At 38.8% G+C, this 27,810-nt stretch overlaps 1 protein-coding gene across 4 annotated transcripts in view; it reads right to left on the reverse strand.

Moving 5' to 3' along the window:
- Positions 1 to 27,810, reverse strand: part of LOC133562071 (serine/threonine-protein phosphatase 6 regulatory ankyrin repeat subunit A) — a 48,414-nt gene that overhangs the window by 10,826 nt on the left and 9,778 nt on the right. For 2 of the 4 annotated variants that reach the window (XM_061915897.1, XM_061915901.1), the window contains exons 2-18: positions 24,473 to 24,556; positions 24,113 to 24,191; positions 20,230 to 20,300; positions 19,900 to 20,100; positions 16,695 to 16,782; positions 14,084 to 14,226; positions 13,782 to 13,994; positions 13,622 to 13,700; positions 13,420 to 13,534; positions 13,188 to 13,270; positions 2,286 to 2,349; positions 2,144 to 2,212; positions 1,929 to 2,069; positions 1,664 to 1,775; positions 1,553 to 1,579; positions 305 to 379; positions 16 to 217 (exon numbers count right to left, since the gene is read on the reverse strand). In XM_061915897.1, the coding sequence (XP_061771881.1) occupies positions 16 to 217; positions 305 to 379; positions 1,553 to 1,579; positions 1,664 to 1,775; positions 1,929 to 2,069; positions 2,144 to 2,212; positions 2,286 to 2,349; positions 13,188 to 13,270; positions 13,420 to 13,534; positions 13,622 to 13,700; positions 13,782 to 13,994; positions 14,084 to 14,226; positions 16,695 to 16,782; positions 19,900 to 20,100; positions 20,230 to 20,300; positions 24,113 to 24,191; positions 24,473 to 24,556 (1,846 nt within the window). The remainder of the gene's footprint in view (positions 1 to 15; positions 218 to 304; positions 380 to 1,552; positions 1,580 to 1,663; positions 1,776 to 1,928; positions 2,070 to 2,143; positions 2,213 to 2,285; positions 2,350 to 13,187; positions 13,271 to 13,419; positions 13,535 to 13,621; positions 13,701 to 13,781; positions 13,995 to 14,083; positions 14,227 to 16,694; positions 16,783 to 19,899; positions 20,101 to 20,229; positions 20,301 to 24,112; positions 24,192 to 24,472; positions 24,557 to 27,810) is intronic. The other 2 variants (XM_061915898.1, XM_061915899.1) reach the window with 2 other exon arrangements.

Genomic DNA, 27,810 nt, shown 5'->3' on the forward strand with positions numbered 1-27,810 from the left:
ATTCCAGGCCCTTACCTGCAGCATGGATAGGGGTGCGCTTTAAGGTGAAATCTTTGACCAGGATGGAGGCACCCTGGTTGATTAGAACATCTACACACTCCACATGGCCCTTAAATGCAGCCAAATCGAGAGGCGTGCGTCCTTGGCTGTTTCTCACATCCAGATCTAACAGCGACTGCACCAGGACCTCCATGGCTTGATGGTGACCGTGGTATGCCTGAACACCACAAAATAAACGGTCGATTTTAGCTTCGAGAAGAAAAAACATCAACGTTAGTCTTGAGAGCCCATAAGCGCCACTCACAGCAAGGTGCAGGGGACTGATGGGAGCTCTGATGTCAGAGTCATTCAGGATGTCTGTCCCTGAGGTTTCCATTAACTAGTCAAATAATACAAAGATACATTTATTTGCTTAACTCTAGAGCTGAGGAGCAGAGTGACACACGTAATACCGTAATTTCTCAAATAGTGTCTGGAGGTGTTTATTTACTCAGCTCTAAAGAGTTCCTGCCTGTTACTATTACCGTATTTTTCGGATTGATTGATTGAAACTTTTCTTATTAGATTGCACAGTTCGGTACATATTCCGTACAATTGACCACTAAATGGTAACACCCGAATAAGTTTTTCCACGTAAATCAATTCATGCTCGGGGCTGCGACTTATACTCAGGAGCGACTTATGTGTGAAATTATTAACACATTGCCCTAAAATATCAAATAATATTTTTTAGCTCATTCATGTAAGAGACTAGACGTATAAGATTTCATGGGATTCAGCGATTAGGAGTGACAGATTGTTTGGTAAACGTATAGCATGTTCTATATGATATAGTTATTTGAATGACTCTTACCATAATATGTTATGTTAACATACCAGGCACCTTCTCAGTTGGTATTTATGTGTCATATAACGTACACTTATTCAGCCTGTTGTTCACTATTCTTTATTTTAAATTGCCTTTCAAATGTCGATTCTTGGTATTGAGTTTTATCAAATAAATTTCCCCCAAAAATGCGACTTATACTCCAGTGCAACTTATGTTTTTTTCCTTTTTTATTATGCATTTTTGGCAGGTGCGACTTATACTCCAGAGCGAGTTATACTCCGAAAAATAAGGTACATGTACATCGTCACTTCTATTTTACAATGGAAAGAGTAACTGCCTCACAAAAATGTCCATTTTAAACAATGATGCAGTCCATGTAAAGTGGCACTAACTGTTTTGTGCTGGTTCGCTCACTATCACTTAATATGGACAACCTTGCCTGAACCACACAATCTATTCAAGCTTTAACTTGCTGCAGGCCTGCAAGACCATGCGTGTATTTTGCTTGTCCCTGCATTTAATTAATTAAATGATTTCATTTTAACTTTCAAGTCCCTTCAAATAAATTGATTTGTATAAAAAATGAAGCCCTCTTTTTTTCTAAAAACAAATAAAAGCAGTTTATGTGTTGACGCAGATATTGCACCTGGTGACGTATTGGGGGACAGCCATTATTAGAGAATATACGGTATGCACACTAAGACAGTCACAAATACTACTCACCACATCTAATGGGGTTTCACTTGCAATCTAACACAATCAAGGGGATTCAGAAATACATGTATTAAGAGAGATAAGATTCAAAAGGCCTGCACTCAATGGTGACGCTCTCACCAGCTCCAGACAGAGGCGATGTCCATATGCAGAGGCATAGTGCACAGCATTGTAGCCTTGATTGTCCCGGATCCCTGGATCTGCATCGTTTCGCAGTAAATATTCCAGGCACCTATATCCAAAATAAGAATATATTTTACCAAAGTATTCAAATGTTTATTACCGTTTGTAATAGTGCAAGTGAACTTTAAGCTTTTTGATAGGAACAACAGTTAGATACATAATTGTCTCATTTATGTTGAGGGTCGTTCGGAGCACTACTGACTTTCCATTTGTGTCAGATGCAGCGGCGTAGTGGAGAGGAGTGCAGCCCCTCTCATCAAGATCATTGACGCTGGCCCCCGAACCCACCAGAGCAAACAGACACTGGTAGTTACAGTTGGCAGCAGCGTAGTGTAGAGAAGTCCTGGAAAGACAGGTGTTTCTTAGCTGATTGTTGAAATGCAACAGCGACACAACCATTAATAAAAAAACACGAACCTGCCAAAGTTGTCTTTTTTATTAAAGTCTGCACCCGTGTTGAGAAGTAGATTGAGACATTCCAGGTTTCTGCAGAGAATTACCCAAGAATGACATCCAATTGATCCAAACATTTAACACCATTAGCCCTAACCACACTCACCCTCCAGCAGCCGCAGCATGTAAACATGTCCTTCCAAAGTCATCAGGAGTGTCTATATCAAAACCTAATAAGACTCAGAATTAATTACCTTGCATGGTTGTAAAGTCCAAATATTGATTAGGGTTGGGAATTGAGAACCGGTTCCCAGTGTTTTGATTCCTGGGAATTATGTGCCAATTTTGTTAACGAGCCCCTTATCGATTCTAGTGGCCGCACATGAAGTCACCAAGCACGGCGCCGATTGTCAGCATGAACACTAGATAGTTACTGTATTCATGGGAAGGATGACAACAGGGCAACTTAGAGGTGTGACAAATTATTGATTCTCTGATGCATCTCAATTAGAACCTGGGCAATTCATGAATAGATGGGCAAATGTCCAAATATCAATTATTTACGTATGTTAAAGTAATACAGGGGTTTTTAAAATGCAGCATTGATGCTAATGTTCAATAAAAGTTAGTTTTAGGTTTGTTTCAATATAACTTTGGGAGAAACATTGGCCAGCATTCTTTTAAGGTTATGTACTACTGTAGCACGGACAAAGACGGAGGGGGGAGCAGGAGAGGACAAGCTATACTAGTTGTATCCCTAAGTTAGCTTGAATGTGAAGTAGTGAAACAAGAAAATAATTATGCTTTGTACACTTCCGCAGAAGGCTAAAAGAAACTACGTCACAGCAGAGAGCAACAAGCTACGAAGAAGAAATTGGCAAGTAGATTAGTAAGTCAGGAAAGATAATATCCATACAATGTAGCAACACGTCTGTCAGCCATAGATAGAATGAGTAGTTAGACAACAAGTCTTTGAGTCACAATTTTATGGCAAATGGACCCAAAGTGTCTGAACATTCTATGGTTTTAGAAGACATAACAATTATATAAAGGATGCCTTTTTGATTGATTTATTGATATATTTTTATTTCAAATATGCAAAAAAACAAGAGCAAGCATGATCCAATTCAGTGCTATAGCCTTAACAGCCATTATAACAAAATGAAAACAATGGAGAATAAAAAAAAATAAAAAATGATTATTGGACTCTCTCTTTTTTTCCCCTTACATATTTGAGTGTGAATAAGTATACACATATTTAATCCCACCCCTTTTCTTTAAATCACAAATTACTCTGAGCTAGAACTACCTGTTCACTCTATGTACAAACTTAATTAACTTGTATATACATAAATTATAAATATATACATACATTTGCACACTATACACATACATAGCCACACCATTACCACAAGTGCACAAGGAAATGGTATCATGCAAAAACAGCAGTACAAGTGCCTCAATGGGCAGCCCCAAACTTTTCTGTTACACAAGAAACCCAATATCAAACCCCTTCTTCATCTCTGGAATACCATGTACCTATACTTCTTTTTAAACTATTTTATGTTTGGACATTGCTTTAACTCCACATTCAAACCATTCCATAGTTTCACTCCACAAATTGAAACCCAAAAACTGTTGATGGTTGTTCTATAACTAAGCATTTTGAAATTAAAATTCCCCCTTAAATTATAATCCCCTCTCATGTGCTGAACAATTTTTGAATGATTCCTGGGAGTTTATTTATTTTGGCTTGATACATTATTTGTGCAGTTTGATGCAAAATAATATCATTACATATCAATAGTTTTGACTGTAAGAGTAGTGAATGAGTATGGTTCAGATATCAAACCTTGTTGATGATGCGTACAACTCTTTTCTGAAGTATAGTTATTGGGTTTAATGAGCTTTTATAATTATTCCCCCAGACTTCCAAACAGTAGGTTAAGTATGGTAAGACTAATGAACAGTAAATAATGTGGAGTGATTTGTGATCCAGAACCTGCTTTGCTTTATTTATTACTGAGATGCTTCTTGACAGCTTAGACCAGACATGGGCAAACTACGGCCCGTTGAACGTTTTAATCCGGCCTGCGGAGCTTGTCCAAATTATAGAAATATATATATATATATATATATATATATATATATATGTATGTAGCTGGGATAGGCGCCAGCGCCCCCCGCGACCCCGAAAGGGAATAAGCGGTAGAAAATGGATGGATGGATGATATATATATATATATATATATATATATATATATATATATATATATATATGTATATATATATATATATATTTTTTACAAACAAACGTAGCAATGTTTTAAGGCTTCTGCCTATACCGCATGCGTTTTCAGCACTTGACAATTGGTGTTTTTTTTGTTTAAAGTTCAGATGGGATTTTTGATTTTCTGCACGGCATTCATTTGCTGTGCGCAGAAGACCCGTGAGCAGTGCGCATTTGCGCAGGCGCGCACCTTAGATGGAACTTTGGCTGTGAGCCCTTCTGTAAAAATGAGCTTATCAAAGCAAAGAAATGTGGACAGTGAATGCCGTGAATTTAATGCAGAGTGGACAACAAAATATTTTTTTACTGAAGTCCGATCAAAGGCTGTGTGTATGATATGCCAAGAAACCGTCGCGGTTAACAAAGAGTACAATATCAGCTGCCACTTTGCTACAGAAGATGCTAACTTTGTTTGGCTCGACCTACGTCTGTGAGCAGACATTCAGCGTCATGAACATCAACAAATCCCGTCACAGATCCAGGTTAACTGACCAGCATCTCGGAGCTATCCTAAGAATTGCCACAACCAAACTCACTCCAGACTTTGTTGAATTGGCCAAAAAGGGAGATCAACAACACTGTTCCCACTGAAACTGTGAGTTTCTCTGCTGTTATTCTGTGATAATCAAATGTAAATAATTCAGGTAAGTCAAACAAATACAGTGAATTTCTCTACTGTGTTTATTCTTAATCAAATGAAATTAATGCATTTGAAAAGAAAATCTAACTGTACAATGAGCCTTGCTGCCTACTCATGATATGTTACATGTTGTAGGCCAAATCCTCTCACGTAATGGCTTTTACATGTAATTTATATTATTTCACACAAACATTCCATCCATCTGTTCCTGGCCCAGCCCCCCTGTCAAATCTTAGAACCCAATGTGGCCCTCCTGGCAAAAAGTTTGCCCACTCCTGGCTTAGACTGTACATGTTTTATATGTGGTTTCCAGTTAATTTGATGGTCAATTGTAACTCCAATGAATTTTATTTCAAAAACCCTTTCAATAGCCACCCCATCTATTTGTATCTGTACCCTTGTTTCACGTGTCTTCTTTCCAAACAGCATTAACATAGTCTTAGTCAGGTCTAATGACAATTTATTATCGTCAAACCAAGCTTTTAGTTTACTAATTTCTTCCATAATGACTTCCTGTAATTGATTTAAGTCATCCCCTGAACTAAATATATTAGTGTCATCAGCAAATAACACTAATTTCAATAATGTAGACACTTGACATATATCATTGATATACAGGATTAACAATTTTGGCCCCAACACTGACCCCTGGGGGACACCACAAGCGATGTCCAAACACAATGAACAGCAATCCCCCAACTTCACAAACTGTTGTCTCTTATTTAAGTAACTTTTAAGCCAGTCTAGTACAACTCCCCTGATTCAATACTTTTCCATTGTATTAATTAATATATCATGGTTAATTGTGTCAAATATTTTTTTTTAGATGAATATTCCCTTTGCATATTGTTTCTTGCCTATGGCATTTGTGATTTCCTCTATTGTTTCAATTATTGCCATTGATGTACAAACCCTGTTTCCATATGAGTAGGGAAATAGTGTTACATGTAAATATAAACGGAATACAATGATTTGCAAATCATTTTCAACCCATATTCAGTTGAATATGCTACAAAGACAACATATTTGATGTTCAAACTGATAAACTTTTTTTTTTGCAAATAATCATTAACTATAGAATTTGATGCCAGCAACACGTGACAAAGCAGTTGGGAAAGGTGGCAATAAATACTGATAAAGTTGAGGAATCCTCATCAAACACTTATTTGGAACATCCCACAGGTGTGCAGGCTAATTGGGAACAGGTGGGTGCCATGATTGGGTATAAAAGCAGCTTCCATGAAATGCTAAGTAATTCACAAACAAGGATGGGGTGAGGGTCACCAATTTGCAAGCAAACTGTCGAACAGTTTTAGAACAACATTTCTCAACGAGCTAATGCAAGGAATTTAGGGATTTTACCATCTACGGTCCGTAAAAATCATCAAAATGTTCAGAGAATCTGGAGAAATTACTGCACATAAGCGATGATATTACGGACCTTTGATCCCTCAGGCAGTATTGCATCAAAAACTGACATCAGTGTGTAAAGGATATTACCACATGGGCTCAGGAACACTTCATAAAACCACTGTCAGTAACTACAGTTGGTCGCTACATCTGTAAATGCTAGTCAAAACGTTAAAGCGAAAGCCATTTATCAACAACACCGAGGAACGCCGCCAGCTTCGCTGGGCCCGAGCTCATCTAAGATGGACTGATGCAAAGTGGAAAAGTGTTTTGTGGTCTGACGAGTCCATCCATCCATCCATCCATTTTCTACTGCTTATTCCCTTTTGCGGTCGCGGGGGGCGCTGGCGCCTATCTCAGCTACAATCGGGCGGAAGGCGGGGTACATTTCAAATTATATTTGGAAACTGTGGACGTGGTGTCCTCTGGAACAAGAGGAAAATAACCATTCGGATTGTTATAGGCGCAAAGTTCAAAAGCCAGCATCTGTGATGGTATGGAGGTGTATTAGTGCCCAAGGCATGGGTAACTTACATATCTGTGAAGGCACCATTAATGCTGAATGGTCCATACTGGTTTTGGAGCAACATGTGTTTTCATCCAAGCAACGTTATTATGGATGCCCCTGCTTATTTCAGCCAAACAATGCCAAGTCACGTGTTACAACAGATTCGTAGTAAAAGAGTGCAGGTACTTTCCTGGCCCGCCTGCAGTCCAGACATGTCTCCCATCAAAAATGTGTGGCGGATTATGAAGCGTAAAATAAGACAACAACTCCCGGACTGTTGAACAAATTAAGCTGTACATCAAGTAAGAATGGTAAAGAATTCCACTTTCAAAGCTTCAACAATTAGTTTCCTCAGTTCCCAAACATTTATTGAGTGATGTTAAAAGGAAATGTGATGTAACACAGTGGTGAACATGCCCTTTCCCAACTACTTTGGCACGTGTTGTGGCCATGAAATTCTAAGTTAATTATTATTTGCAAAAAAAAATAAAGTTCATGAGTTTGAACATCAAATATCTTGTCTTTGTAGTGCATTCAATTGAATATGGGTTGAAAAGGATTTGCAAATCATTGTATTCCGTTTATATTTACATCTAACACAATTTCCCAACTCATATGAAAACGGGGTTTGTAGATCTGTTTGATCTAAACCCATATTGACAGTCAGAGAGTAAATTATGTTTTTCTATAAATGCATCCAACCTGTTATTGAATAGTTTTTCTAATATTTTAGAGAATTGTGAAAACAAAGAGATGGGTCTGTAGTTTGTGAAGTGGTGTTTGCTCCCAGTTTTAAACAGTGGTATAACTTTAGCTATTTTCATTTCATTTGGAAATGTACCGGTTTGAAATGACAGATTACAGATATATGTTAATGGTTTTGATATCCCTCTAATGACCTTTTTCACCAATGCCATACTAATGTCATCGGAGTCAGTGGACATTTTGTTCTTACATTTGTTTACAATAATTAACATTTCTTCTTCACCCACTGCATGTCAAATCATATAATTGAGATTTCTCTCCAACAATCCCTCCATATTTTTACCAGTTGTCCGTGGATCTGGGATTTGTGCTGCAAGTTCGGGTCCAATACTTACAAAGAATTTAATGAAGGCATTAGACACATCTTCAATACTATAATTTTCTTTACCATCATTCATTAAATACTTTGGATAGTTATTTGAAAAGGTACTGTTTTAATATTATACTGTTTAATACATTCCATATTCCTTTGATATGGTTTTTATTATCATCTAGTAATTTCTTATAGTAATAAACGGCGTGGCAAAGTTGGTAGAGTGGCTGTGTCGGCAATCTGAGGGTTATTGGTTCAATCCCCAGCTTCTACGATCCCTGTCACGTCCGTTGTGTCCTTGGGCAAGACACTTCACGCTTGCTCCTGATGGGTCCTGGTAAGCGCCTTGCATGGCAGCCCCCGCCGTCAGTGTGTGAATGGGCGAATGTGGAAATACTGTCAAAGAGCTTTGGGCTCCTTAAAAAGGGGTAGAAAAGCGCTATACAAGTACAACCCATTTACCATAATCTCTTTTTTTTGACCTCATAATATGAGTTATTTTGTTTTTATATTTTTTATATTTATTTTCTGCTTCTTTTGTTTTCAATTGTATAAATTCCCCCGCAAAGAGTGTTTTTCTTTTTGCAAGCATTTCGCAATCCCTTTGTGATCCAAGAACAATTACTATATTTTCTTTTGCTCATGCATTCTTTTATTGGGCAATTTTTATCATATAATGACCTAAATATTCTCAAGGATATATTGTAAGCACTATTAACATCAACATTTTCATAAATTACATCCCGATTCTGCTCCAGTAAATCATGTTTAAATGAACTAATGGATTCCTCTGATCTCGTTCTTCTGTATCAGGTTGGTTTTTTAAATTTTTTTTTGTCCTGTAGTTACCATCAAATATCAGAAAAACTGGTCTCTACACTTTCTGTAGACTTTGATTTTTTCTGTTCAGCGGGCTAATACAGTTCTCACATATCTAATTTTCGCGCACGTACGCACATCTCTATGCTGTGCACACTATTCCAGAAACCAGAAATGACACAATACTGCATACGTCAATAGTCAAAGGAGGAACCTTGTAAACATATTATTAATAAGTAAATGCGATACAATTGGAATATTTAATAATAATAATAGTAGTAATAATAATAACATTCATTATATCAACATCAATGAATGACGCGTTTTAATTCTCTTCAAGCCGGAAGTGAATCTACCCCAGCAGCATGTCGTCTGTTTGTACTCCAGGTTACTAATTAAATAACTAACAATGGCTATCATGTGAGCGCATCATTGGAAAACCAGCTATTATTAACTATAAACGTAGAATTAATGATTCTCATGCATTACATGACAAGACAGCGCCTGTCTGGTTCAGAGGCCGCATGCCTCCTCCTTCCTGTCTGACAAGGGTTCTCTCATTATTTTTTTACACCATAAAAGAACAAAATAATTATTTCCTGTGCATTCCTAATGTTAGAGGATAAATAGTTTGGACCTTAGTTCAAAGCACTCAGACTAGATCTGTCCAAGGTTAGTCTATTAACATGAACTGATAAAAGCTACTCGGATGAGTGGCCAAACATCTTCTTAGACAGCTGATCAGTTGAATGCCATGAAAATAACAATAACTTGATGAATGAGAACATTTAAAGGCCCATTCATCTTCAAATATTCGCTATTATATTGGATCCACTTTGGACTGGACTCTCACGGTTATGTTAGATCCACTATGGATTGTATTTTCACAATATCATGTTCGAACCGCTCGACATCCATTGCTTTCGGTCCCATGAGAGTCCTCTCCAAGGTTTCTCAGTCATTATTGTTACGGTCACCGACGTCCCACTGGAGTGAGTTTTTCCTTGCCCATATGTGGGCTCTACCGAGGATGTCGTTGTGGTTTGTGCAGCCCTTTGAGACACTTGTGATTTAGTGCTATATAAATAAACATTGATTGATTGAATATTAAAAAAACACATTCTTTAAAAGTTACATTCCTACAGTATTTATGTTTTCAAACACAACATACATCCCCAAAGATGTTAAAGTAAAAAGGCAAACACATGGCACATTTCAAATATATTTCTTTTCCACGAGTCAAGTCAAGTCAAGTCAAGTCGTCACAGACGCCTAAAGGTTTTGTGAAATAAAAAAAAAAGACTAACAGGTAATTTTTCTAAGCCCCCCATCCTCTCTGAGCTGCCACCTTATCGGGGTAGAGGAGTTTGCGTGTCCCAATGATCCTAGGAGCTATGTTGTCCCGGGGCTTTATGCCCCCTGGTAGGGTCTCCCAAAGCAAACAGGTCCTAGGTGAGGGATCAGACAAAGAGGAGCTCAAAGACCTTTATGAAGACAAATCATGGACCCATATTTCCCTCGCCCGGACGCCGGTCAACGGGGCACCCCTCTGGAGCCAGGCCCGGTGGTGGGGCACGATGGCGAGTGCCTGGTGGCCAGGCCTGTTCCCATGGGGAACCTGGGGGTCTGCTGGGAACGTCTGGCAGAGTCTCCTGTCAGAGAAAGTTTCAATTCCCTCCTCCGGAAGAACTTTGAACATGTCACGATGGAGGTGCTGGATATCGAGTCCGAGTGGACCATGTTCCGCACCTCTATTGTTGAGGCGGCTGATTGGAGCTGTGGCCGCAAGGTAGTTGGTGCCTGTCGGGGCGGTAATCCTAAAGCCCGTGGTGGACACCAGCGGTGAGGGATGCTGTCAAGCTGAAGAAGGAGTCCTATGAGCCAAAAGAACCCGATTTGGCTCATAGGACTCCGGAAGCAGTGGACAGGTACCGACAGGCCAAGTGGTGTGCAGCTTCAGCGGTCGCGTAGGCAAAAACTCGTACATGGGAGGAGTTCGGGGAAGCCATAGAATATGACTTCCGGCATTATACTCTCGGCAGGGTTCTTGAGGGTGCATGGGAGTTTACCCAACCAGTCTGTGCTTTGTGGACTTAATGTGGCGGTCCGCTCCCTGTATGATCAGTGTCAGAGCTTGATCCGCATTGCCGAACACATTTCCAGTGAGGGTTGGACTCCACCAAGGCTGTCCTTTGTCACCGATTCTGTTCATAACTTTTATGGACAGAATTTCTAGGCGCAGTCAAGGCGTTGAGGGGTTCCGGTTTGGTGGTCGTGAGATTAGGTCTCTGCTTTTTGCAGATGATGTGGTCCTGATGGATTCATCTGGCCGGGATCTTCAGCTCTCACTGAATTGGTTCGCAGCAGAGTGTGAAGCGACCGGAATGAGAATCAGCACCTCTAAGTCCGAGTCCATGGTTCTCGCCCGGAAAAGGGTGGAATGCCATCTCCGGGTTGGGGAGGAGACCCAGCCCCAAGTGGAGGAGTTCAAGTACCTAGGAGCCTTGTTCACGAGTGAGGGAAGAGTGGATCGTGAGATCGACAGGCGGATCGGTGCGGCGTTTTTAGTATTTCGGACGTTGTACCGATCCGTTGTGGTGAAGAAGAACCGGTAATTTGAGAGCTTTGCCTTCCGGCTCAGCTCTCAATTTACCGGTCGATCTACATTCCCATCCTCACCTATGGTCATGAGCTTTGGGTCATGACCGAAAGGATAAGATCACGGGTACAAGCGGCCAAAATGAGTTTCCTCCGCCATGTGGCGGGGCTCTCCCTTAGTGATAGGGTGAGAAGCTCTGCCATCCGGGAGGAACTCAAAGTAAAGCCGCTGCTCCTCCACATCGAGAGGAGCCAGTTGAGGTGGTTCGGGCATCTGGTCAGGATGCCACCCGAACGCCTTCCTAGGGAGGCATTTAGGGCACGTTCAAGAGGCCACGGGGAAAACCCAGGGCACGTTGGGAAGACTATGTGTCCCGACTGGCCTAGGAACGCCTCGGGATCCCCCAGGAAGAGCTCGACAAAGTGGCTGGGGAGAGGGAAGTCTGGGCTTTCCTGCTTAGGCTGCTGCCCCTGCGACTCGACCTTGGGTAAGCGGAAGAAGATGGATGGAAGGATAGTTGGGATGTTACAATACTGACAAGTCAGCACAGCACGGAGATGGTCCGCGGTTTTGAAGTTACGTATCTTGTGGGTAATTATTTTGCGGACAGTCATGTTTTTTTGCCTTCTTTTAAAGATAAACTGTTTACTGCTCGCTAGTCTCTCGCGACACCCAGTCCATGCATCTATGTCTATTCTTGTCTCCAGTTACATAAGTAACTAGGGATGTAACGATATGAAATCTCATAGTATGATAATATCACAGTATCAAGGCCACGATAATTTTTGTGGTATTTAAAAATGTTATAGTGTGTAAAATGGAGTGGCAGGAATGTTAAGGATAAAAAGACTTACTCTAATTAAAACACAAAGATAATGCTCAAATGTTCTAATCATATTTATTACTACAAATATGACTTTTAGGTGCAAAGAATAGTGCAGGGACATCCACTGTTCCAAGCAAATATTAAAAAAAGCTTAAAGTTGCATGTCTTTAAAGTGATAATGAAAACATCCAGTGTAACACAATGTTTACTTTATGTCTTTCAACTTTTACTTTCTGACAAGCAGTGTCCTCCACAGTAGACAATAGACATGTTTATATCAGTCTGGAAAATGTTTCTTAGAAAAGTTAACTAACAATTTAACTTTTAATAATTTAAATACCTCACAAACTGATGTTTGGCTTCACTGGCTTGAAATATTTTTACTGGGTGACAGTGAGTAAGGCAACATGCCCAGGTAAGTTGCTTTCCGCCTCATCATAGGCTCCAAACCCACGCAACATCGAGAGAAGCAAGCAGTGGAAACAAGTATAGATGGATTAAAGATTTATAAAGTAGTTTTTCAGTTGTGTCACATTTACCACGTTGAAAATATTTTGGGCCGAATCCCTCGATCCGTAACCGGTTGGCTCTTAGGTCGCCAAAACGAAAGTGGCGCGTTTCGCTTTACAGAACACAAGTTTTCTGAAATCCGCTAAAGATGGTTGTGTGTTAGTATATTACACAATATTTATTTCTGTCGATGCTGTGGATCTTTAATTAACCTGTTTGTCATCCTTTTGTCCAAATGAGAATCGATAAAGAATTAAATCATGAAACAGAATCAAAATTGGAATAGTAATAACCTTATTAATTCCCATCCCTAAATATTGAACAATTTTAAAAGATATAAGCACACTGTGCTTCTCTTCTACAGAATAAACTTTTATTTAGGAGTTACCTGAAGACAATAGCTTTCGGCAGCAGTTTGAGAATCCACTTAGAGCAGCCAAATGCAATGGGAACATACCATGGACCCCTCGTCTGTAAGAAAAAAAAGAAAAAAAAGAACACCATCATAATCATTGCTTTTTTGCCATATACAACTAATTAGACAGTATCGTTTTTGGAGTGCACTGTATTAAAATCTGCACTTATATATAAAGAGTCCTTTAAGGTAACTGTTTGCTCACTTGGCTGTGTCAGCTCTGTTGGTAATAAGTGTGTTGATAAGCAGCTCGTGTCCGTATCTTGCGGCGATATGCAGTGGCGTATTTCCGTTCTTATCCTCACAGTCAATCTCAGCACCTTCATAGGGGAAGACACACAAGCACGTCTTTAAGCAACTTGTGTAGTTTCACTGCCCAAAGAAAAATCCTTTTCAAGGGAGCTCACCGTTTTCAATAATCGCTTGAGACCTTGAGAACCTTCCGTGGATAGCAGTCATGTGGAGGGGAGTCTTTCCGTCCTTACTCTGGAGTAATACAGCCGTGTGGGGGCGTGAGCATGAACAAGAATGTAAAGCCGTTCTCAGATGTCTCCTTGAAAAATTTACCTTGATGTTGACGTCGGCCCCGTTGCACACGAGCAGCTCTGGACACAGCGCGTCGTGACGTGAGGCGGCAGTAAAGTGGAGAGGAGCGAAGCCCTTCTCGTTCACCTGGTTAACGTTCGCCCCGCACTCTATGAGCTCGTTTACCACCACATCTTGCCCGTTGTAGCAGGCCACATGAAGGGGCGTGTTGCCGTATGCGTTAGGCTCATTGATCTGGAAACCATCATTACCAGTACTAATTGTTATCGCATACTGACAATAAAGCTTCTGTTGTCAAGAGTCTAACAGTGAGTGGGACTCACATCCACCCCCAAGTCCAGGAGGTATTTGACAACGCTGATCATCCCACTGGAGGCGGCGGCGTGAAGAGGTGTGTAGGATTTCTTATCTTTGCAGGCTACTTCGGCTCCATGAGATGCTAGCAGTTTTACCACCTCAATGTGACCTGCAGTTTAAAGATGGCCATGCACACAACATGATTATGTTCTTTATCGGAGCAGATACAGCGGTTGCCAATGTATAAACTGAATAAAGTCAAATTCACCAAATCACTACCATTTGCGTCCCAAAAAATTTGAACTATAGCCACTACTTTTTTCCTACGGCTTATAAAACGGTGCAGATAATCATATGGATTTATCTTCGCTGACGGCCAGTGTTTTGTTTTCAACACTTAGAGAGACAAAAGGTGTGTTGTTTGTGCTATGGCGTCATCTTTGGCAGGTGCTGCAGGGTGAACGGCTAGAGCATGGGTGTCAAACTCTGGCCCTCAGCCAAATTTGGCCCGCCGTGTAATTTAATTTGGCCCTTGAGGCAATATCAAATTAACATTAGAGCTGGCCCGCCGCTGTAACACCGCATTCACCGCTAATACTTTTACTTGCCAACCCTCCCGATTTTCCCGGAAGATTCCCAAAGTACAGTGCCCCTCCCAAATTACATCCCGGACAACAATATTGGGGGTAGGGCTTAAAGGCATTGCCTTTGGCGTTCTCTACTACCTGTCGCCACGTCCGCTTTTCCTCCATACAAAAAGCGTGCCGGCGCAGTCACATAATATATGCGGCTTATCCACACACACACAAGTGAATTCAACGCATACTTGGTCAACAGCCGTACAGGTCACACTGAGGGTGGCCGTATAAACAACTTTAACACTGTTACAAATATGCGCCACACTGTGAACCCACACCAAACAAGAATGACAAACACATTTCGGAAGAACATCCGCACCTTAACACAACATAAACACAACAGAACAAATACCCATAATCCCTTGCAGCACTAACTCTTCCGGGACGCTACAATATACACCCCCCGCTATCACCAAACCCCGTCCATCTCAACCCCGCCGCCAAAAAGAGGCATTCCATTTTTATTTAAATTGTATTTGATATGCCATATATATTTTTTAATTATTATTATTATTTGAAACTCGATTTTGCATGTCACTATTAAGTTATATACTGTAAGCTTTGCTTGCTCAAGATTCATTGCAAAACTTGTTTGGGTCCCTATTAAAGGTTAATTTGTTCAACCTCGGCCTGCGGCTTTGTTCGGTTTTAAATTTTGGCCCACTCTGTATTTGAGTTTGATACCCCTGGGCTAGAGTATTCCCTTTAAACCGTAAGGACAAGTGCTGTTCTGTCTTCCAGTTTTCCATAACCTTTATACTCGTATGGATTCTTCATTCATCACTCCAAGCAACGTTTGTAAGTTTTACAATATAACTATAACTATTCACAATGACTAAACCGGCACATGTGTGATGTCTGTGGGAGTGTTTTCATGCATACTTGTAAGTGCGATTGTAATGTAATGAAGCTAGCGTTGCAAGAATTAGCAAAAAAGCTAACACGTTTACGGCATTCTGTATGTATTGTTTTAGTTTCACAAATGATTCAGTAAATTCACCAAAACATCACTATAGAGTTATTAAGTCTAATTAGCTGATTGGAGAGCTAGCTCTATGACGATGACTTCTGTTTGATCCGCCGTTTTACAGGCAACGTTTGGATACACTTAAGGTGTGTAGATAAACATTTACAAAATCTTTCTGTGTAAATAACTAATTTCACAATTTCATTGCGGCTTAGAGTCCTGTACTGCTAAAACATGGGGATTTATATATTTTTTCCTTCTACAATTTAGTGGGTGCGGTTTGTATACGGGTGTGCTCTATAGTCTGGAAAATAGGGTACCCTGAACATCGGAAATAGCATTCATTGCCTGTCAACACTTCCTATAATTTGACTTTAATTTAAAACCTTCAGAAATTGTATTTATGTGTGTTCATATTACTACTCCATACCCCAACTTTTGACTTGAAAAAAAACAAAACATTCATTAAAATTCTGAGTTTAGTCATGTCCCTGGGCTTTCACTCAGTCGTGTTATCCCCTCTAAAAATGCCAAAAGTAAGTTAATTTACAAATTTTTCATTTTATTTGATGATATTTTACCTATGATTTTTTTTAACATTGTTTATTTTCAAATTAGTTTTTTATTCAATCACTGTATTGTATGTGCTGTTGGCATAAATGACATGAGGTTATATAATTCATGCATTTGATAATTAATTCTGTGATGAAAAACTCACTCATTACTTTGAATCCAGTTACTCAAATAAGTCATGTTTACCACAGAATAAACATTTTGAGTAGCTGATTAAGAGTAATATTTAATTAAGAGTTGAAAGACAGAAATCTAGGTTTGTTTTGAGAACTTTACAGCAAGCAAATGACCCACAAATCGTCTCCCGTTATGTAAATTATTTACAGTAATAAGTGTCTGTCACTACTAATGCATGCATGTGTAATCCATGGGATGCAAGTGAAGGAGTGTCTATTTTAAATCTAGGTAACACAGAGAACTAACAAAATGACATACTGTAACAAGTGGATATATTTTTACCCATGTAGGCTGCCCAGTGGATCGCACGCCGGTCCTTCTTGTCAAAGGCATTAATGTTGGCCCCTCTGGAGAGCAGAAGCCTCACCATCTAATGTGATCCAAAGCATTTAATGAGTCATAAGGCAATCAACATTTTAAAACCAAATTTTCTGACTTTTAAGAGTGGACATTAGTACATAAATATATATGTGGTCAAATCGGTGTCATGGCTCATTCACCGGACCTAATCCCTTGAATCTGAAAACATTATAGTGTTTGACATTTGAAAGGGGTAAGCGGTAGAAAATGGATGGATGTATGCTGATAGTTGTGAAACAACTCCCCTATACAGTAGCTCTATTAATACTTGATTAGAGCAGGCAATCCCTCTCCTAAAATAACTTATCCACATGGAAGCACATGTGCCCAGGTACAAAGACTTAATCGACTCTAAGTTCACCATGACGTTTGGGTGTTAATGACTCGCAGCTTAAAAGGTTTGGTTTTCATCCTCAATAATACAGCAATTATTCTTACAAATAATTAATATTTTGATTAGCACAGTGTATCTTATATTTAAATATAATAGTTTCATATAATTTACAAGGATTAGGGATGTAATGATACTTTTGTAATTTGATTTTCAGTGAAGTAAAAAAGGTACACAGAGTTCCCACAAGGTGCACATTAAGTGAGTGCCAGGCACAATAATTGCCTTGTCATAGAGTCTACTACGTAACCAAATACAGTGCAGCCCTGGCTAGCGGGAGTCATGGCTAGCAATGGTGCCAAGGAGAAGCTAGAACTTAAAAACCCTCTCCTGTTGTCAGTCTCCCGTTTGGGCACTTTGCCTTCCCACTTTAATACGTAAATGAGCAAAGGCATGTGAGTAAGACTAAAGCATTGTGCTAGCAGTGTTAAGTAGAGATTGGGATCGAGGCTACAAACTGAAATCTATTACTGCTGTATTTCATTCAATAATATACTGTAATTTACTACAGATAAAATCCTGTAGTTAATGTTGCACTTATCTGCATTGTTTCGCTTACCTAAAAAGAAACACTTAAAATGATTACAAGGGCAGTCAAAAATAACAAGTTAACTGATGTGATTAATCACAAAAACATTTTGCATTAATCATTACTACTAGCAGATTAATCACGCAATTTGTTTTAGGGGAAACATGCACTTTTACTTAAAAGAGGAACTGTTCTTTTTTAATTTTATTTTTCCTATCATTTACAAACCAAGTGTGTTCAAACTTATTTGTATTTTAATGTAAAATATACGAATCGTACTAGATGGCTAACAATGTAGCTAATGTGAGTAATATATTCCACCCATAAAGCCCTCTAAAAGAACGGCAACAATACTCCATTTACATGTCGTGACCTGCATATTCACAAAGTATTAGCGTCATGTTTTTAATAAGAGCTAACGCCAAGGAACTACTTTTAGTGGTGCCTTGTTCACAGCAATGTAATTAGCTAGTAAAAGGTTATGGCCATAGGCAGAGAGATTGGTCAACTTTAAAATTTAATTTAGATCTGAAGACATTGCAAGAAAGACATGAAAAGATGCTCGTTGGCGCCCACCCTCTCTTTATCTGAAGATCGAGGATTCTGATTAATTCATCATCAAAACGCCAAAATACTTCATTTACGTTCAATAACCTGTATAATAACCAATCTGTAGCAATGTTGTTATTGTAAGAGCGAACACTAAGAAACTATTTTTCTAGCGTAGTAACACAGTCTTGCGATAGCATGCTACAGAATTAGCCATAAGTTACCTTATGTGTCAGCACCTAAATGGCTTTTGAGTTTGTAGTGCACAACACAATGCATTAGGACACCAGTTTGTAGTGCACAACACAATGCATTAGGACACCAATGTGTACGGACTGGAAAAACGTGAACAATACCTATCACAAAACAAACATATTACAGTATCTGTAAAGTATTAGCCCACATTTCATGTTTTGTGTGTTCACAGCTAGCTCGACAATGTATGTAGTTGTAATAACAAGCATGGTGTGCTCCATGTATCATGATGAATATTATAATGACTCCCTCGATGGACAGTTGTCTGTTTGGTTAAGCTGGCCGGGGACGTTTTTTCCCAGTTGATTTTGGGTAAGCCCTCCATTTATGTTGGCAAGCTTGGCTACAAGCTCCACATTTACCCCGTCTCGGCTTCTGTCTGCTCCAACGTTTGAGCCTTTGTTCGTGTTCGCTTCTATAACCAGCAGTTCATCCTCCGTATATTCAGGTTCAAAAATATAAGGTTGTCAATCCTTATTTGTTCAAAAATATCCATCTTTGTTGTCTATTACTAAGTCTGCCATGAATATAACACACAAGCGTTTGTTTACGGAAGTAGGAACACGCAATTGTTGCCGGAAATTCCTTGCTAAGGGAACCGAAATAAATGCACTGAAATAAGTTCCGGTAATGAATAAAATGACCAAAATAAGGTAAATATTGTACATATTACATACTGTTATTGAACGTCACTGTTACTATTCTCTCTCTCTATATATATATATATATATATATATATATATATATATATATATATATATATATATATATATATATATATATATATATTTGCAGTGTGAATACCCCGCCTTCCACCCAAATGCAGCTGAGATAGATTCCAGCACCGCCCCCCCACGACCCAGAGAGGGACAGGGAAATGGATGGATGGATATAAAACGTTGGAGGTTTTGAAGTTGTTTTAGAGAGTTTTCAAGGCTACAATGGTGACTCCCATTAGCCACATCATTCAAGCGTTTATTAGTTTTAGAATCCTAAAAAAAAGATTTGTTGTGAACGATCGGCAGAATTTTTAAAAGAGAGCAGTTCCCCTACAAATTATGGAAGCAAGTCATTTACTGAGATTGATCACAATTAATCCAAATTCATGATAGTTGTGGTTGTAGTTCAAAGTAATGTAGAATTGCATAGCATTAAATTGAATACCATTTGTATTATGTTGCCCATTAATATAGCCTCAGTATGATACAATATATGTGTCAATCAAAATTGACCATGATCCGTCCGGAATTTCATTAGATTACCCCGAGAGGGACAAGCGGCAGACAATGAATGGATGGATGGATATGCAGGGTTACTTAAGGTTTTGTCTAGTGGGTGTAAGATCATGCTTCATGGGTCGAACTAATGACATCACAGTTTAGGTTTAATCAAACGAATATTACCTCTAGATGACCACTGAAAGCTGCATGGTGCAGTGCGGTCCGTCCGCCTCTATCCGACACGTTCACATTGCTGAGCTGTGGGACGAGTGCTTCTGCACAGCGGACCGCCTTATTGGCCGCGGCGATGTGTAGTGGCGTCTGCCAGTTCTTGTCTCGTGCATTTACGTCGGCAGAGTGTTTCAGCAAAACTTGCACTGCCTCCTGCCACAAAAATGTTACAAACACACAGTTTAGAATTTGTCACTTTGTTTATCATTCTCTTTGGTGTACACTGTGTGTGTGTCTATGTGTGTAAGCGAAATGAAAATGAAGGAGATTCGCTTTGCATACCTCGCTACAGGAGGCAACAGCTCGGTGCAGAGGAGTAAGCCACTTGCTATCTTTGGCATTTACTCGGGCACCTACAGCACAAGACAGGGAACAATAAGACTACTTGAGGACCTTTGGAAGCAACTAGCACAATTAGTAACACACTGAAACTAAGCTTTGAACAACCGGATAAATCATATACAGTGTTATCTCAAACTAACAGTGCTTTAACTTAAGTGTTTTGATATACAGTGGGGCAAAAAATTATTTAGTCAGCCACCGATTGTGCAAGTTCTCCCACTTAAAATGATGACAGAGGTCTGTAATTTTCATCATAGGTACACTTCAACTGTGAGAGACAGAATGTGAAAAAATCCAGGAATTCACATTGTAGGAATTTTAAATAATTTATTTGTAAATTATGGTGAAAAATAAGTATTTGGTCAACCATTCAAAGCTCTCACTGATGGAAGGTTTTGGCTCAAAATCTCACAATACATGGCCCCATTCATTCTGTCCTTAACACGGATCAGTCGTCCTGTCCCCTTAGCAGAAAAACAGCCCCAAAGCATGATGTTTCCACCCCCATGCTTCACAGTAAGTATGGTGTTCTTGGGATGCAACGCATTTTCTTCTTCCTCCAAACACGACAAGTTGAGTTTATACCAAAATGGATACATGGATGATACAGCAGAGGATTGGGAGAATGTCATGTGGTCGGATGAAACCAAAATAGAACTTTATGGTATAAACTCAACTCGTTGTTTTTGGAGGAAGAAGAATACTGAGTTGCATCCCAAGAACACCATACCTAGTGTGAAGCATAGGGGTGGAAACATCATGCTTTGGGGCTGTTTTTCTGCCAAAGGGACAGGACGATTGATCCGTGTTAAGGAAAGAATGAATGGGGCCATGTATCGTGAGATTTCGCGCCTAAACCTCCTTCCATCAGTGAGAGCTTTGAATGGTTGACCAAATACTTATTTTCCATCATAATTTACAAATAAATTATTTAAAATTCCTACAATGTGAATTCCTGGATTTTTTTTCACATTCTGTCTCTCACAGTCGAAGTGTACCTATGATAAAAATTACAGACCTCTGTCATCATTTTAAGTGGGAGAACTTGCACAATCGGTGGCTGACTAAATACTTTTTTGCCCCACTGTATGAGCTTCTTTCTGCTAATTGTTATGCTTCAAGTTGCAAGCATCTCCGCTATTAGTTGGTGTAGCAAACCTAACAGGAAACTTAATATTGATTGTTTGACTGATTGAAACTTTTAATAGTAGACTGCACAGTTCAGTGCATATTCCGCACAATTGACCACTAAATGGTAACACCCGAATAAGTTTTTCAACTTTCTTAAGTCGGGGTCCGCGTTAATCAATTCATGGTACAAATATATACTATCAGCATAATACAGTCATCATACAAGTTAATCATCAGAGTATATACATTGAATTATTTACATTATTTACAATTCGGGAGGTTAGGTTTGGTTGAAATCAGTACTTCAGTCATCAACAATTGCATCGTCAGACAAATGGACATCGAAACCGTGCAGGTCTGACGTGGTAGGATATTTACAGCGAGCAGTGAACACAGTGAGTTCAGAAAGCAAAAGAACAAGTATGTACATTTGATTATTTACATTTGATTATTTACAATCGGGGGAGGTGGGATGTGGAGAAGGGAGTGTGTGAGTTCAGGGTTGAAGTTGCCTGGAGGTGTTCTTTTAGTGTGCTTTTGAAGGAGGATAGAGATGCACTTTCTTTTACACCCGTTGGAAGTGAATTCCATATTGATGTGGCATAGAAAGAGAATGAGTTAAGACCTTTGTTAGATCGGAATCTGGGTTCAATGTAGTTTGTGGAGCTCCCCCTGGTGTTGTGGTTATGGCAGTCATTTACATTATGGAAGTAGTTTGACATGTACTTCGGTATCAGGGAGGTGTAGCGGATTTTATAAACTAGGCTCAGTGCAAGTTGTTTTACGGTGTCCTCCACTGTGGTCCAGCCCACTTTGGAGAAGTGGGTAGGAGTGAGATGGGATCTGGGGTGGAGGTCTAGAAGTAACCTGACTAGCTTGTTCTGGGATGTTTGGAGTCTAGATTTGAGGGTTTGGGAGGTTTTGGAGGTGCTAGGGTACCAGGATGTGCAAGTGTAATTGAAAAAGGGTTGAACTAAAATTCCTGCTAGAATTTTCAAGGTGCTTTTGTTGACCAGAGAGGAGATTCTGTAGAGAAATCTTGTTCGTTGGTTGACCTTTTTGATTACAGATTACATCCACTCAAAACATCCAGTCTTAGCTTTTAGCTTACGGCTAGAGATTGATGCAAATTTGTGTAAGTTTATGTGAATGACAGTGCTGAGAAAAAGAAACAAGAAAGAAAGACATCATCAAAAATATGACAGAACGTGTCGCCAACTTTCCAGAGCGATTCGAGGCGAGGATAACACTGCTCGTCTGCACCATACTGAGGCAGAGTGAGTCTAAAGCCAGCCAAGAATGTTACAATAATATCTAAATGGCAGACATTTTTCCATGAAAATATGAAAAAGCTCCTACTAGCGTGTTTGACGGAAAAGCAGCTGGAAGGAGATGCCGTAGAACTCCAATCTCCAAGGTGTAAATGCTATACATTATAATAAATGTACTTTAAAACATACTGTAGTTTTGATTACTATATTGTATTCTAATGTTTTGATACAACATTTATTATTCAAAAGTGTGTTTTTCTTTTTAAAAGACTTGTTTCATGTTAAAAGTGTGTTGTTTTGCAAAGGCCAAGCACCAATTAAATTGATTTCAATTAATTTCAATGGGAGACATTGGTTTGAGATACAAGCCTTTTGAGTCAAGATGTCACCACAGAACCAATTTAAGCTTATAAGATGAGGTACAACTGTGGTTACAAACTACATGTTTGTGTAAATATTCATGTTCACTCAGCATATTATCTCCATCCACAAGTCTTTAGCTTTTTTTCCCTCTTTTGTATACATTTCTTTTGATGCCACCATAAAAGGGTACCAACGTGTGATGTGATGATATCCACAGAAACAGAAAAAATGTTGAGTGTGTTGAGAATGTCAGGAGATGTTAACAAAATTAATTATTAGATCTAATAACACTGTAACAGAATGGCCACATCCTGGAGCCTCTCCATTACAAGTCAACCAGGCCTCTTTAAAGAATGAGTAGTTTTACTTTATTTTATATTTTAATTTAAAATACAACTGCAATGATTAATTTTACTAAAAGAAAGTTTTGATTTCGATTTTGTTGCTTCGAATAATAATTTAATGAAATGTAAAAAAACCTGATAAAATCCAAACTGCATGAAGTGCTGGGAACTTAAAGTACGTTTAAATAGTTTACCTACAGCCGCTGCAATTGAGCACACAAGAGTGTATATAAAAATACACACTGATATATTTTTTATTTATAAATATAATGCATTAAACTTTTGCATTCATTTTTTAAATTAATGCACACATTTACAGTGCAATTTTAATGTTGATGTGCATTTATAAAAACAACAAAAAAGAAAGTTATGGAAAGCATTTTCTTTAAACAACGCATGGAACATCCAATTAATTTAGCAAACCAATAGACTAAATACTAAAATAATAAATAGCTGCACCTCTGATTCAAAATGTTACTTCAAACATTGTTTGCAAAGGTAATAAAATGTTTAGTTAATACTCAAGTTTAAATAATTTACTTAACATTTATTCCACTTAGAATTAGACAGTAAATGTGACTTTGAAGGCTCCACTGTATTTGAATAAAGGGTGTGATCACAAGTCATGCACTGTATATCTCATAACACGACTTCAAATGTGTTTTATGCAACATTACCCGTACGATGGCTGTTGCCTTGTAACACAAAACACACCTGAAAGAATCAGAAGTTCTATAATTTCTGCATCTCCAAGGTAGGCAGCAGCATGCAGTGGCGTTCGCTTCTCATTGTCCTGTCATGAGAGAAAAGAAGAGAAAACTGTAGTGATCCAAACCAAATCAATACATTGTTATGGAGCTACTATGTTGTGACAAGAAAAACAATATGCTGGTTATGGTGATATTTTTAGTTACCAACTAAAGTGCAATAAATACAGTTTGTTACTCAGAACACAAGTCAGAAGCACATACATGCAAAAAAAAAAAAAAAAATGTATTGCAACACTGAAGCAATTCAAGTACAATAAAAATGGGAAATTTACAAAACTAAGTGAATAAAAGCTGCAGGGATTACCTGTGCATTCACATCCTCCTTTTTGAATATGAGTGACCGCACTTCATCGGGATCCACATTGAAAATGGCTTTCAGCAAAGCAGGCTAAAAAAGGAAATATAATCAAGTTAAGATCAACGGATTTTAGGGTTGACATGTCCAGACATTTAAGTAGAACATATGGGCCTCAGTGAAAGATGAATGATTTACAGGATCCTTCCTCATCCTCAGAAATTACTATTGATGCCCGACTCATCTGCAGAAGACCCAACAAGAAAATAAATATTTGGCTGGGGATGAGGCTGAACTACTCAAATAGGCTGGTTTCCATTTTTAGATGTACATTATTTCACAAAATCACAAGATTTGCTTTTAATAAAGTGTCTGGACTGAAAAGCATTGAGCACCCCACCCAGCACAGAAAAAGTATCATTTTGGCGCTAAATAAATGCAGCGAGCCACCTGCAGCAAGTGCTTAACAGCGATATTGTGCAAGTAGGCACACAGAGTCTGACCCCCTTTTTAAACATTATTACTAACATTAACATGCAAACTGCTGCAAAACACCTTTAGCACCGCTAGCCACAACAACACAGCACGTCCTTATTATGCAGTGTGTATGCACCAATGACAGTCACAGCAAGCGAGGTGCATTCACAAACCCCAGAACTGTTAGCATCAACATTACAACAAAAGCAAGTCGTTTTTTGCGAGTTGTCTAGGTTGTGCATCTTTGCTTGTTTTGTTGCAATATATATTACAATTATTTGGGAATTTAATTTTTAATGAATTACTAATCGTTTTATTTACATTAACTATTGAAAGGACCAGTATGTTCAATATTAATGTCACAAATAAAAATAATTAAAAAAAATATATATATTTTAGAAAAATGTGTATGTTTTCCATTTTTTATGTACCAGTTTAGGCTTTGTTTAGGCAATGAAAGCTTTTCAAAAGTGCTTTTTTGGTATTAGTATTGGTTAAAATGTAAACAATACCCAAACTTAGTGAAGACTAATATTGACAAAACACACTTCTGGGCTTATTCAAAAAAAGCCAGGATTATGACTCCACCTCTTTCAGGTATATACACAAACAACAGAAAGTACCAATGAATACTGTTTGCATGTTATCACGAGAATAATAACACAAAATATATTGGCAATGTTTACTTAATGTAAACACTTCATGTTTGTAGATAGTGTGCTGGGACTTTCTACCCTTTAATAGTGAAGCACAGTTGTCCTATAACTGTCTTTATCTTTGTGAATATTTAATTACAACCGTTGTTCAACACATAATGAACCTAAGTTGTAACTGCACAATATGTTGGCCATCAACTTACCGGTACAGGTATATGTACAACTGACTTGTTCTTAGAGAAGCATATTTCTTTCAAGTCAAAGCTGTAAACCGAAAATTACTGCAACTCCTGAGTGCATAGGATAGGATAGGATAGGTCTTTATTGTCATTGCACAAGTACAACGAAACTTTGTTTTCAGCACAAACCCGTTCAAGATTAGACAAACAAACAGTGTACATGGTTACAGAACAGGAACACTGATGGGTCGCCACAAGACGCCTCGTAAAAGATGGGGAAAATGTAAAATGCTGGAGAAGGATGAGTAAAAAAATACAATTTAAACTGGGCTCCTAAGGGGCCCAGTCTGGAGTTGGAAAAAACAATCCATAGCAAAGCACATATACATATTACAACATACATCTTGTGATATCTAGCAACAGAGGGAAGGGAGTGCGGGGTCATGGTGGTACCATGTGTTACCCTACCATTGCAGTATATTAGGGTGTGCTCCAACCCATTAGAAGGTCAAGGTAATTTCTTGTCATTTACTATACAACGCCAAGTCACAACAGGAGTAATTTAAAGAACTGTTTCTATAGAAAAGGCATATACTAAGTGACATTGGACATACCATGTACATGCTGATTGGCATTGGCAATTTCAATACCTGTGGTTACTAAAACTACAACTAAAGATGTACATTGCAATCAAACAGCTGGTGTGTAAAATGTATAAAACTTACAGGCAAACACTTTGTAAGACTCAGCAACAGACACGACTGGCATATTCAACCGAATGATAACAGACTACTTACTTCCTGGGCTATAGCAACAAACCTGGGACAAACTGAATGAATATCCGGTACTTGCAAATGAGAGACTAAGAACACAAGACATATCAACTGATAATTATTATCAGCTCTGTGTTAAATTATTTTTAGTTTTTTTAAATAAACTAATTAACATTTGCAGGGGGCGCTGGCGCCTATCTCAGCTACAATCGGGCGGTAGGCGCCAGCGCCCCCTGCGACCCCGAAAGGGAATAAGCGGTAGAAAATGGATGGATGGATGGATAATTAACATTTGTAACCACATAAACACAAACAAGTACCAAATATTGGCAGGAGTTGGAACATTATTAGTTCAAATGTAAAATGTACACATCCCTAAACATCTGTGTCGATATGAAGACCGCAATTTTCTACCACACGAATGTCTACACTTAATACTTTTTACAAGTTTTTTTAACATTAAGAACTCTGATGCAAGTGTAATAAGTTAACCACCATTAAAACATGAAACCAATCAAATGTTACTACTACTGCTGCCACTTCTACTCTTGACAATACTTTTTGTTATTCTTGTTGTCCTGTGACATACTCCAGGTCACAACTTCTTCAATGTGTGTGTGACTTTAGAGGCATACTTTCCACCAAAATGTGGGTCAAACTGTACAAACTCAAGTACAATTCAAATACATTACTAGAAAGTAAGGTCTTAATAACAATTCGATACTTGAGGTTGCCGATACGACTCAGGAACAATCTCATTGTTTTAGAACGACACGATCCGAAACGATTCAGTGATTTGAAATCGATTCAGTCATTTTAACAATAAAATAAAAATCTACCGTTGCTACTGTAGAATAATAAAATAACGGATAATGCACACTGCGGGTGAAGTTTCCTAAATTCCTGTTATTTATTGTAAGGGAATTGTGTTGAAAATAATTATGGATACAAACAAGCAAGTAAACAACAATTAATGACCAATGCATCAATCCCATCCATTTCCTACCGCTTATTCCCTTTTGGGGTCACGGGTGGTGCTGGCGCCTATCTCAGCTACAATCGGGGTACACCCTGGACAAGTTGCCACCTCATCACAGGGCCAACACAGCTAGACAGACAACATTCACACTCCCATTCAAACACTAGGGCCAATTTAGTGTTGCCAATCAACCTATCCCCAGGTGCATGTTTTTGCATTCACATCTTATTTGACTCAAGAGCTACCAACACTTTAGGTTGATTTAACAAGAAGAAACATTTTC

Source organism: Nerophis ophidion, linkage group LG11 (assembly GCF_033978795.1).
Source record: "Nerophis ophidion isolate RoL-2023_Sa linkage group LG11, RoL_Noph_v1.0, whole genome shotgun sequence".
NCBI classification, from domain to species: domain Eukaryota; kingdom Metazoa; phylum Chordata; class Actinopteri; order Syngnathiformes; family Syngnathidae; genus Nerophis; species Nerophis ophidion.